At 47.7% G+C, this 12,581-nt stretch overlaps 1 protein-coding gene across 3 annotated transcripts in view; it reads left to right on the top strand.

The window, feature by feature from the left end:
* The window catches only part of SRRM4 (serine/arginine repetitive matrix 4), a 156,268-nt gene that overhangs the window by 108,363 nt on the left and 35,324 nt on the right, over positions 1-12,581 (top strand). For 2 of the 3 annotated variants that reach the window (XM_058691653.1, XM_058691652.1), the window contains exons 2-5: positions 1,942-2,088; positions 6,159-6,245; positions 8,524-8,595; positions 11,176-11,202. In XM_058691653.1, coding sequence (XP_058547636.1) covers positions 1,942-2,088; positions 6,159-6,245; positions 8,524-8,595; positions 11,176-11,202 — 333 coding nt within the window. The remainder of the gene's footprint in view (positions 1-1,941; positions 2,089-6,158; positions 6,246-8,523; positions 8,596-11,175; positions 11,203-12,581) is intronic. The other variant, XM_058691654.1, reaches the window with a different exon arrangement.

Below are 12,581 nucleotides of genomic sequence, written 5' to 3'. Positions count from 1 at the left end.
TGGTCTCGGAAGTCACGTGTTATCACTTGCACTGCCTTCTAGTCATTAAAAGCGAATCGCTAAGCCCTGCCAGTATTCAAGGGGAAGGAAATTAGGTTGCATCTTTTCATGGCAGGGCTGTCAAAGACTCTGTGAACACATTTCAAAACCACCACTCACTGCAAGGTGAGTTCCTATTCCTTTAAGCCCCCATCCCCCGGTTACTTCCAGAGTGGCCTTCCTCCCTGATACTCTGTACAAAAGAACAGTCACCCCCTCCCATTACAGAATACTGTTTCATTCCCTCCATGATTTATTGCCATCCAATAAGCCACGTTATTACTTGTGTATGCACTTAGACCTGCTCCCCACCCCCACCCCCCGTCTGGAATGTAAACTCCGTTATCACAGGGGACACCTCTCTCTTGTTCACTGCAGCCCCACACTTAGAACTGGCCTGGACGCAGGTTAGCCCAGGCCCGGTCAAGTATGAGAGGAGGCAAGTGTTGCCGGGCACTGGGCAGAAATTGTAAGCTCTGAGTTGTTTGAGCAGAATCAGGACAGAGTTCCATATGAAGAGACTGGAGGCAGTAGGAGAAGCAGAGCAGAGAGGTGTAGGGAACACCGGAGTTCTGGAAGCCTGTCGTGGGCAGTGAGGAGGGCCGGACGGCCCCGACAAGGATCTCCATCCCTCCTGGGCTTGCCACATCTCTCAGCTCTGCTTCTAAAGATGCACTGAGAAGCGGCTGACAGAGACGGATGTGTTTTGCTGCCCTTCCTTCAGTATTGACTGGGTTTGGACTGCTCTCTGGGCAGCCCTAAGGAGCAGGGGGCTTATCAGATGCATTCATCCTGAGTCATAAAACCAGTCTTGCACTGGCTGCAGGTGCTTGGTGCAGGAGAAATGCTATTGCCTGTGGTCAGTGCTTGACCCGGACTCTGCAGGCAGGGTGAGGAGGGAGGGGCACTCGCTGGATGATGCCAAATCCACCTGTTCCTCCCAAACTCCTGAGGTTGCGGGCCAGGAGATATGAGTGGCAGTGTCTTCAAAGACTGAGTACCTAGGTGACTTCCTTCTCCTTTCTGGGTCCCAAAGAAGGAAGTGGGACTCAGGTAGTTTTCCTAGAGTTGTCTGGGGCTCTTCTCAGAGGCAGAGGGATGAGCTTCAGGCTTTCATGGGAATTGCATCCCAGGTAGGTGGCCTCATACCTGCCAAGGACACCAAAGTGGAGCAAAGGGGAATGGAACAGACACTTTTTAAGGCCGTTTTGTTTGCTTTATGTTATCTCATTTTCATAACCATCCAGCAATATAAGGACTAGTGTTACTCCCTATCTGATCACTGAGGAAACTGCAAAACAGAGAGATGGAGTCTTCTATCTACTAAGTGGTGGAAACAGTGTTTGAATCCAACTATGTACACCTCTTCCATCCAGAGATAAGGCAGGGAAATGGGACAGAAATGGCAAAGGGGCATTGGAACTGATTCTCTCATGCTTTGGCCTCTACTGAATGTTTTGAGCAAGGATGTGGAACACTGGTTTCCAGCCTCTCCCTGTGGTTTAGTCAGGATAGGATAGGATAAGCAATGCCACAGTAACAAATAAACCCCTAAATCCCAGTGGCTCAACCCAACTAAGGCTTATTTCTATCATGCAAAGTCCGATGTGGCTCAGGCATCTCTCCTCCGCCAAGTAGCTTCACCTTTCAGGGTATCTGACCTCCAAGGTCACTGCAACAGAGGGAGAGAGAGCTGGAGAAGGCACACAGACCTTGCTGGCTCAAATCGGAAATGACACACGTCACTTCCACCGAGAGAACAGTGGCCAAAGATAATCTCTCACGGTGCCAACCTAACTGCAAGGAAAGTTGGGCCATATTAGGATGTCTCTGAATGTCTGATGAACGCGAAGACCTTGTCATATCCTAACAATTTCAGCCTCTTTATTTGTTCCCCTGTAGGACAGAACCCCAGAGCAGCCCTGTGGTTCCAGCTCAGGATGGACCCTCGGAAAAGCTGAGCCAGCATCTGGCCACCGAGGCCTTGGGCACCAACAGCTGGGAGAGAGACAAGGCCTGCCGGGAGCTCAGTCCTGCCAGAGCACGCAGGTGACATGCTGACCCAACCCTCTCTGGGGTCCAGTGAGGAGGTTCAAGTTGAGAATGCAGAAGTGAAGTTTGTCTTTCTGGCCACTCTTCCTCTCCTTCTGTTTGCAAATTCCTCTTTCAGACCCTTAAACCCAATCAAAAGTCAGCACACATTTTTTTTTTTTTCTCCTGTAGAGGACCAGATAGCAAATATTTTGAGGACCAGATGGACTCGGCCACAGCTACTCAATCCTGCCCTTGTAGCACAGAAACAGCCACAGACTCTACGTAAATAAGGTGTATAGATGCATTTCAATAAAACTTTATTTATAAAGACAGGCTAGATACAGCCTGGGGGGTCAAAGTTTGTTGCCTTTGCCTTAGATGATCGAGCTAGTTCCTGTCCATTTTAATGACTCTATAAGCTACTTATTCCCAAGTCATGACTTCAGCCCAGATCTGTCTCCTGAGATCCAGATCTTTGCATTTATTCCTTAAATTCAGTTATTCAACCAGGATTTCTTGAGCACCCATTGGTGACAGGCACAGTGCTGACATCTGAGGACACACCGTTTTACTGAGGTTCGGAGAGGTAATGTAACTTGCCAAAAATATGGCAGCCAGTAAGTGGCAAAGTGAAGTTTTGAAATATGGTCTCTCTGATCTTAAATCCTAGACTAACACCTACCACGTTATACTTTGATGCTAATGAAAAAGCTAATCTAGCCCCTGGCTTCCGTTTTCAAGTTTTGCACCCTGCACATATAAAGCCTAGTCTGCACTGGCCTCCGGAGAATCAATTTTGTTGACAACATGGTCCTTATTATCTGGTTTTGTCAGCTGGTTGAAACTAACTCACCACTCTCTCACTACCCTGGGCTTGTACCTACCCCCTCAGTGACACGTGGAAAATGAACCTAGTGTCCTTGCCAATGGTGTGCCCTAGATATAATCCCTACCTCTTCCTGTTGCATCAGAGGGTGTCAAAGCCATTTTACAGGTGTGGAAACTGAGGACAGTAGGTGGCAGGATCAAGATTAGCCTGAGGACCCCTGATCTGGTCCAGATTCTCTCTTCATGTCCTGGAGTTGTTGGTTTCCTAAGGTACAGACTCTAAACTATATTAGGCACCCATCTGAGAATTACATGGAAGCTATGAGTGCTGCCACCAGGGAAAGTGTGGATATGCTCCAAGAAAACTCCCCAAATTCCACGTACCATTTCAGAGGATTCATAGACTCCCAAGGCCCATGAGCAGGGCTGTCTAGCTAAGAATCTGAATTCTGAAGAAGTGGTTTGGGAAGCCAGAATATCACTCACAGGTGAAGTCCACTTCTCTACCCAGCCTACCGTCTCGGCCACGGGGTTTATTTAGGCTCTGATGTCAATGGGGGAGAAAGAGTGAAGTCCTGTCAGCTTGGAGAAGTGAAGGTCAACATCAGATCTGGAGAATTCTCTCCAGGAAACAGGAAAAAAGCTGTTTCCATAAGAGGCTGAGGGAGATGGAGAGAGGGGAGAGAAAGGGCGTTTCTATACTTTGAAAACACTGTCTCTCAGACAATCCAAGGGAGAGACTGTGTCATAGAGATAGACATGTACTAACTGAGCAACTTTGGGCACTTAGTTTTCCTTCCCAGGCCTCAGTTTTCACAACTATAAAATGGGAATGTTGAGATATACTTCTCCTAATCAGAGTGAGGATTAAATCAGATACGCATGTACAGATCTTGACCGTGAGCCTAGAATGTGGGGGGCGCTGGAAATGCCGGTGGGGGTGTCATGGAGCCCGAAGAGCAGGCTCCGGGCATGAAAATCTCAACAGGGATACCATGTTGTCACTTTGGCTGCGGAGAGTCCCTTTGACTGTGGAGCGTGTTGCTCCCTTCTCTTATCTGAGACCCACTCTCTGACATGCTAAAAAAAAAATAATAATACAATAATAGAAAGTACATTTTTACATGAACTTGCTGAAGACCAGGGCACATTGCATGAGTGAGGGCCTCATTGCTTGTGACAAACGTGGGACACGGGTATCATGTTTTATTCCCATCTCACAGATGATGCACGTGACACCCAGAGAGGTAGCTGAGCTAGGAGGTAATGGAGCGGGAGTGTGTCAGCGTCTGTAGCCAGCGTTCTTTATGGTTGCAGAGTCTGCATGTTTGACCATTGTGAACGGAGCCACTCCGTGTGTAATCACTAAACACTTAACTGCTGCACATTTCGTGGCTGCTTGTGTAACTGCGGTGTTACTTACTTAACCACTAGTCTGGCCCTTCCAGCCCTGCTGTGAGGGCACACCTAGGCACACAGGTACAGGAGGAAGAAAAAGGTAGAGGGATTTGCGGAAGGGGTTGATTTTCCCCTCACAGACCTCAAATCCAAAGTCAAGGCCTTTCTCCGTTGGACCCCATCGCTCACATAGGAGGGTAAGCGGTTCCCAAGCCTGCTTCCCTGGGACCCTGGGGTTCCAGAAAAAGAAGTGAGAATAATTGTCTGAAACATTGAGATCTTTCTCTATTTTATAAGATACAGCTTTAAGGATTTTTTTCCTTTTTAAGCATTTCTTCCTTAAATGTTTAGGGTTTTTTTTTTTCTTTCAAATTCCTGGCAATGGTTACACTGCAAAGTGTTTATGTGAAACAAGATAATTTAACAAGTGGCTAAATTATTGCATCCATTCACCCCTCATTAGGTCACCCAACAAATATTTATTAGGCTCTTACTCTGTGTCAAGCACTTGTTGCCGGAAAAATTTGGAAGTGGTCTACCAGGGTTACACAAGCAGCCCGTCTGCTTCCTGGACATGTGTACTGTGCTTTGTGCTTTATAACACATAAGTGTAGTTAAGTAGTGAGGTACTTAATCCTGTGTTATTTGATTTAAGCCTACTTAAAGTGACTCTCTTGAAAACGTTCTAGATATAACTATGCAATTTTTATTTATTGGCAATGCAGAGACCTTAACAGATAGTCTAGTTGCTTGGTCATTTTTTCTACTCCCCGTAATGATCCAGATTCTTAGAATGGAATTCAATATGGCAGCATTTGATGATGGCCTTTAAAGAGTTGGGTGACTTCCAAAAGAAATGTCCACATAAACAAGTTTGAGAAGGCAGTTGGTTTTGTGGGAAAGCTCTCTGGGTGGGAATTACACAGGACTTGACTGCAATCCCACCTCAGATGCAGCCATGGGCAAGCCAGTTCATGATTTTGTGCTTTATGGTCTGTGTCTGTAAAATGAGACCCTAAAAGTCATACCACCCTCAGAGTGTTTTTGTCTATGTAAAACGGTTGGCACATAATAAGGGGATCAATGATAGTGGTCTTAACACTAGTGACGACAATAGTATTCTTATTGATACTACATTTTCCCGGTAACGTTCAACTGAGTGGGCATGTTTCAGTCCCCAAGCAGTTTTTCTTCCCAAACCCATCTCCTTTTGCCACAGGATAGTGTTTTAAAAAAAATCCCTGGAGCCTGCCCCAATTATAAAAGGAGATAAGTTGACTTCATTCAGCTGCAGCCAGAGCATTTGAATTTAATTGAATGGGAAATAATTATTCCTGAAGAGCAGAGGTTTTTGAGGTTCTGTGAAGCGATATAAGATATGTATCTCATTACATTAGACCTCGGCAAATATACTTTTAATAATCAGCTGCTACTTAACATAACTTCCTCCTCCTATTAAATTTCCGGCAAGAACGATGGACATGAAGTACTGGGGAAGGGGGGGGGGGGGCGCTGAACTGCTGATTAATTATTTAAAAAGTGATTTATTTACCAAGGTGAGCTATTTGCAAATTCAATAATAAATCTATTAAGGAGCAGTTAACCTCTATAACTCTGTTTTAAATAATCAATTGGTGTTTGGGTAACAGTACAACGTCTGTCTCATTAGGTCGGCATTAACTCCTTATTTGAAGTGCTTAATCTGCAGTATGACCAAATCAACCATGAGCTGGTAATTAGGTATTCGCCATGGGTCCTTCATCCTCCAAGGAACTGAGTCCTCCTTCCTCGGCAGCAGCAGCCCTGGTTGGGGCTTGGGGCGTCCTGGGTTCTCTAATACCTGACTCTGCTCCCCACAGTGCCTCCTGTGACAAAGACCTGGCACCACCAACTTCCTCCAGGGGGAAGAAGAAAAAGAAGAAATCCACCCGGAAGAAGAGAAGGAGGTGAGCGTCCTAAGGGGAGATGAAATCTTAAAGGTGGGAGAAAGGATGAAGTAGGGGTAAAATGGGTTTCAGAGTCAAACAGTGACTCCCCTTGGGTTTGAATCTCTGCCTCTTATCTAGCTGTGTGACTTAGGCAAGACCCTTCACCTCTCTGTGCCTGTTTCCACTTGTATAAAATACTGATTACACCTGGCGTTTGTGAGAATCAGATGGAGGAAAATGGCTGTGGAAGGAGCTGTCATAGTGTCTGGCACACAACAAATGACCAGTGAATCAGCAGAATCATGACCATGAATATGACTTTTTTTTTGAGAACTTACTCTGTGTGGAGGGCTATGCTCTAAGCACTGTGATCTCCATGTTGTCTTTTCCCTTTGACCACAATTTACCAAACATTATTGTACCCATTTCAGAGATGAGAAAAAAAAAGGCAGGGGACAGAGGGTGACAGATTTACAGGGATCCCAGGCTCCTCAGTTGATTCTACTACTCCCACCTAGCAGATGAGTGCCAAGGAAAATGAAGTTTATATTTTTGGCCAGCAATTAGTCTTTTGTGCCCCATGGATTTTTTTCTTTGTAAAATCTCTTCTAATTTTTTTTTTTAATTTAAAAGTACTTCCAGATTTTCTTCAAGACTACAATTATGTCCAGTGTTCCAGACCCAGAGGGGGTCAGGTTGAAAATCTCGCCAAACCTGAGGCAGTGTTTGAAGAGGCCTGCAGGGGGCAGCAGAGAGCAGTGTCTGGATGACTCGGGTCCCAACTCCAGATTTTCCGGGTTCTTGCTATGCCCTTTTAGCCTTGTTCTAAGGCCCAAAGAAGACCCAGAGTGGAGTGTGAATGAAGACCCTACATCGTAGGGTGAAGGGGGGGGGGGGAATTGGGGCAAGTGGCTTTGAGGTTCCTGATTTTACGGGTGGGCAGAACACTTCAAAGAAGGAAATCAGGCTTCACTAATTCAATTGTTCATCCAATAAATGTCCCCTGGGCATGTGTTTGGGGGACAGGTGCTGTGGTCCAAGAGAAGTTGTTCTCAACCCTGCATTTCCCCCCAAAGACATGTTCTGTTTGACCTACAAGGGCTTATTTTGTCTTTTTTTTTTTTTTTAAGTTTATTTATTTATTTAGAGAAAGAGAGAAAGCAGGGAAGGGGCAGAGGAAAAGAGAGGGAGAGAGGGAATCCCAAGCAGGCTCCACGCTGTCAGCACAGAGCCCAATACAGGGCTCGATCCCAGGAGCCATGAGATCATGACCCAAGCCAAAATCAAGAGTCAGGGCACTTAACCAGCTGAACCACCCAAGTGCTCCTCTTTTGTCTTTTTAATTGGTGGCCATCATTTAAAAACCAGATTTCACACGAAGATGTGTTTTTCTGGTGACTTGTGTTGAAAAGGCAGGTGTTCCAGAAGCCCAGGGCTGCATTCCCACATAAGATCTCCGGCCGATCTGAGAAGCAGATGCTCTCTGGTTCACCACAGTCCTCAGTCCTCACCACTCTCTATTGTCTTACACCCCTCCTGCTGAGAGGCCCCTGTTGGCATTGACTTTGAAACTCCTAATCTGTTTCAGCCTTGGTATTTTGTCAGTGGTGAAATGAAAGATGCAGAGATGAGCAGTGACATGCCCAAGGTGACTTCATGGGTCGGGGGTACAGTCAAGCTTGGAACTCAGGTCACTTGAACTTCAGTCTTCAGTCATAGTCAGGTTCCTGGGGTGGCTCTTGTTTCTTGGGTAACCCCTGAGAGCACCACCCGTGCCGACCACAGCCTGACGAGGTCTCCTCCAAGGGCTCGGCCCCACCGGGGAGACAGGGTGAGGCACAAGAGAGACCTCAAGTATCTGAGAGGAAGGGCAGAGCTGAGGGGAGAACAGCAGACAAAAAAGGGATTGAGAGCAAGGCCCCTGCTCTCAGTGAGGCTTCAGTTTGAAGCTCGGCTCATGCACGTCCTAGCTGTGTGTCTTTGGACGAGTCACTTTACCTCTCTGAACCTCACTTTCTTTGTCTGAAAAAGGAAGGTAGCAATTGTCCCTACCTAAGGAGTGTGTGGAAAGATTAGCTGAAGTAATGCCTATAAAGCACATGGTGATGTTGAAAACAAATGCAGACTTGATTATATCAAATAGATAAATGCAAGTACTGTTAATGTCAGTATCAGTATTATCCTTGTGTGTGTTACCGAAAGAGCTGAGACCCTGTGTGGGGACCGGAGAAGGGTCTCTGAAAGCCCATGCTGGCCCTTAAGAACATCCCTCTGAAGGTGTCTCCTCCCCCGGCAGGTCCCCATCATACAGTCCATCGCCTGTCAAGAAAAAGAAGAAGAAAGGTTCCAAGAAACATAAGCGACACAGGTATTGTCCTTCTTCCTCCTCGGCAAACACCCACCTCCTCCTCCGGGTGGGGTGGGGGTTGGGGTGGGAGTGGGTGGCGCCCAAAGTTCACTGGGAAACTTATCATTTCACTTATGTACAATACTCACCTGTGTGTTGTTATTTCCTTTTTCTTGTCTAACTTGGAACTTGGTTGCAAGGACCCGAGGCCCACCAAAGCCAACTCCGGCCCGTAGGGATGTGTGATGATAAGGAGGCAGGAGTGTCTCAGGAACCAGTCAGACCTCAGTGAGGGGCTGGGACCAGGCTGTGGAGAGCTGGTAGCACCCAAGCAGGATACACAGTCCCTGTTCCACACGGGGAGACATGGCTGCACCCTGTTCCCATGTCTTCGTGTGGCAGACCCAGCCACAAGAAGACACAGGAGCTCTCTGGCTTGTTCCTTATTCCAGATTCCCAAGGAAGAGCCTCTCTGGTGGGTCCCACTTGTCCTAGAGGATGGGACATGTAAAACATGGCTTCTGGGATTGTCCACCCTTGTGGATGTCGTTAAGGGGCATTGTGAGCTGGACACACATTCCGAAAGGTGCCCGCTACTCACACACGTACACACACACGTATGTGTGTGTGGGGGGGAGAATTAAAGAACTGGAAGGATGTACACCAGCGGACTCAAATCTGTGGCTCATGGGCCAACTCAGCATTTTATAATTGGGAGATTGCATAATAAAACAAAAAAATCAAGTTTCCCAGTTCCTCCGTTAAATCAGCAGCTCTGCCTTCACTGGGCCACTTTTCCCACAGGAGGCCACCAGCTAGGGTTGAGGGATTGCTGTGCATTTAGACAGAGCATAGGTGCTCTCGTGTGCTACAGGCCCCACTTAGCGCCCCCTCACACACATTTACGAAGCCGGCTTGGCCCCGGGGGGCAGGGAGTTTGAAATTCCCAGTGTAAGTTCTTTGCTGTGTTTGGCTGTGGACGGCACGGAAAGAGCGGTATATATCCTTTTTTGCTTATCCCTCTCTTCCAATCTGCCTACATCAGTGGTGGATTACTTGTGCAATTAAACAATCACAGTGGAACAAAGGAGAAGAGTGCATGTGGGTTTCCCCCCTGCATCCCACCCTTGGCTCAAAGTTGCCCCCAAAGTGGCTTTTTCCAAGCCAGGGGTGTGGCCACATCTCAGCCCTTGTTGCCAGAATGGTCTCAACTCAGTCTGGTGTCACCAGCTATGTCCACTGCCTGCCCAGACATTTCGACTGTTGAGTCCACGCTTAGCACAACATGTGGGAAAGCTGATTAGCAAAACGTTGTTAATTTGGTGTTAGAAACCTTTCCCGACGTGGGGTCCCCTGTGGCGGCAATGCCGCCTTCCTCTGCTGACCAATCTGTCCTATTTGGGGGGACCTTTCCATATAAGGATCGTAGAAGTCAAATGGCTTCTCACTCAAGGGTTTCTCCTCATTGAGAAAGAGACTGTGCCAGAAAGTTAGGAATGGCTTTTTCTGCCAGCCACGCTTAGCCCAGGAGGTGGAGATTAAGAGGGGAAGATGCTGTTGCTGGTATTTTCCAAACCACCTGCTACGCACCACCCTACTTCTGGCCCTGCTTCTCCAAGCTCTTGAGATGTTGGGTTAATGATAGTGGACTTTTTTGGAGATAGGAGCTAGGGCTGGGGGATGCATAGAGATTTTTCTTTCTCTCCCCTCCATGAACATGGCTTCAGGGCTAAAATAACAACAACAACAACAACAAAAAAATCCCATTTTTCACATCTATTTATTGAATACCCAGTATATGCCATGAATAAGATTCTGGGCTTCGGGAACAGAACAGTGACCAAAACCCAGCCCTGGACCTCAAGTGGCTCACCTTCTAGTGGGGAAGATGAGTCATTATAATGTGCATAAGGTAGTATAAGACTAAGCTCAGAAGCTCACCCAAGCTTGGGGAACCCAACCAGCCTGAGGGGATCAGAAAATGCTACAAGGAGGTGATATCTGAGCGGAGCTCTGAAGAATCCCTAGGACTTACGTGGGTGGAGCTGTGTGACCTTGGGCAATTTAACTAACTTCTCTGCGCTTCAGCGTCTGCAAAATGGTTGTTACTAGAACTTCCCAGGGTTTGGGTGAAGACTGAGCGTGTGGGAGACGCTTAGCATGGAGCCTGGCGCAGTTAAGTTCCACACGTGGGAGCTGGTTGTCCTGTGATGATGAGGAGGAGGATGAAGAGTCCACCACTAGGCTCACCCCACCCAGGGGTAGGGGAGGAGGCAGAGGACTCTTGTATATCCCCTTCATCCACCCCAACTGAGACAGGCTCGCTGACAATTTTGGGGTGAGGACTGAAGCTCTGGTGGGTTTGACTGAAATTCAAAATGCAAACCAGTATCTCCCATATGGTGTCCATTGTCCGAAATCTGTGACAGAAGGAGGATTCGCCGGGTGTCCTGACCCCCGTGTAGCATGATCATAAATGCACTGATACGTTTGTCCCAGGAAAACAAACCTCAGACTCACCTGTATTTATTTTCTTCCTTCCTCCCTCCTCTCTCCCTTCCCTCCCTCCCTGTCTCTCCTCCTTTTAATTCCTTTAATCAGGTCATTCTCCAAGAAGAGAAGGCACAGGTAAGAACCTTGTCATTTCTGGCTGCTTGCTTCTGCTTCCTGCTTTCCTAACAAGGTTTTAGGCAGCTTCTAGAGTCAGTTCTCCGTCTCCATCTCTGTGCTCTTGAGCATACCCCCTGCATCTTCCTGGGCCTCAGTTTCCTCCAAAATGAGGGCCTTGGGCTGGTTTCCCTGAAACTTCCAAGCCAGCTTTTGCCTTCCGTCAGGCTGGATGGTTGCTCCTGGACCAGCCCCCACCAATACCCCTCCCTGGAAAGTCTGGCTGCCCTGGTCAGAGTCTGTTTTATCACGTTGAAATCCCAGGTTGGGGCATATAAGGAACCATCGGCCCCAGCCACCCCACCAAAGCCTTCCCAGATCTTAGCCAAGGGACAGAGACCAAATCCTACTGGACTGGAACACTGGGTGAGCACAGATCGAGCTGTCACCTACAGGGTAGCCACTATAAATTGGATCCTGCACTAAGCCCCTGCCATGTGTGTGCATATTCAACCTCCACTGATCTCCATCATAACCCTGTACAGCGGATGTATTTATTCTTCCCATTTTACAGATGAGGAAACTGAGATTTAGACAGATGTGACAGGCATGTCCACAGACACAGGGTCAGGTGACAGAGACAAAATTCAAACCCACGTCTGTCAGACACAGGATCAGGACACCCTACAGTGGCTTCTTAAATAACAGCCACACCTAGAGCAGTTGGCAGAGTGCAAAGTTCTTTTGTTTATCCAGTTAACAGGTAGAGAGCGATTACCAATGTCAGCCAGCCTCCCAGCCCAGCAGCCTGAGCAATGGCCCCACCTCACGGTCAAGGAAACTGGGTCTTCCAGAGGACAGGTAACTTGCCTGATGTCACACAGCGACTGAGCAGCAAAGCTGGGATGTGAACCTGGACCTTTCAGTGAGGTCCTGGGCTCTTCCACTGCCCAGGCTGAGTCTCAAACACGGAGATAAATCACACGGCTGACGTCAAGGTGCAACAGCAGTTGTATAAGGTTTTCCCTTTATCCAGGACCTAGGCCAGTCCTGCATTCCTGGTGACCCCCCTGAAGCCAGTCTGGCTTGAACTACCAAATAGCATTCACCCTCCCTCTGGGGCCTCTAGTTGGTAATGCTGGGAACCCGCCTCACCACTGTCCACCAGACCCGTCCATACCCCAGCCCTCTGACTTAAAAAAACAACAACAGATACTTAGATAATCACGGGCAGTACGTTACAGAACCGGCCAAGCTTCATGAAGCTTCAGAGTGTCTCCCTATATATTCCATTCTTTGCTCTTAGAAACTGATTGAACATCAACCGATAGCCTAGGCTCTGGGGACCCATGGTTTGGGGCCACATCCTAGCTCACCTGTGTGATCCCGGCCAAGTTTCT

Source organism: Neofelis nebulosa, chromosome 11 (genome assembly GCF_028018385.1).
Source record: "Neofelis nebulosa isolate mNeoNeb1 chromosome 11, mNeoNeb1.pri, whole genome shotgun sequence".
Classification (NCBI taxonomy): Eukaryota; Metazoa; Chordata; class Mammalia; order Carnivora; family Felidae; genus Neofelis; species Neofelis nebulosa.
Note: the sequence above shows the minus strand (reverse complement) of the source record. Positions and strands in the feature narration are given on the sequence as shown.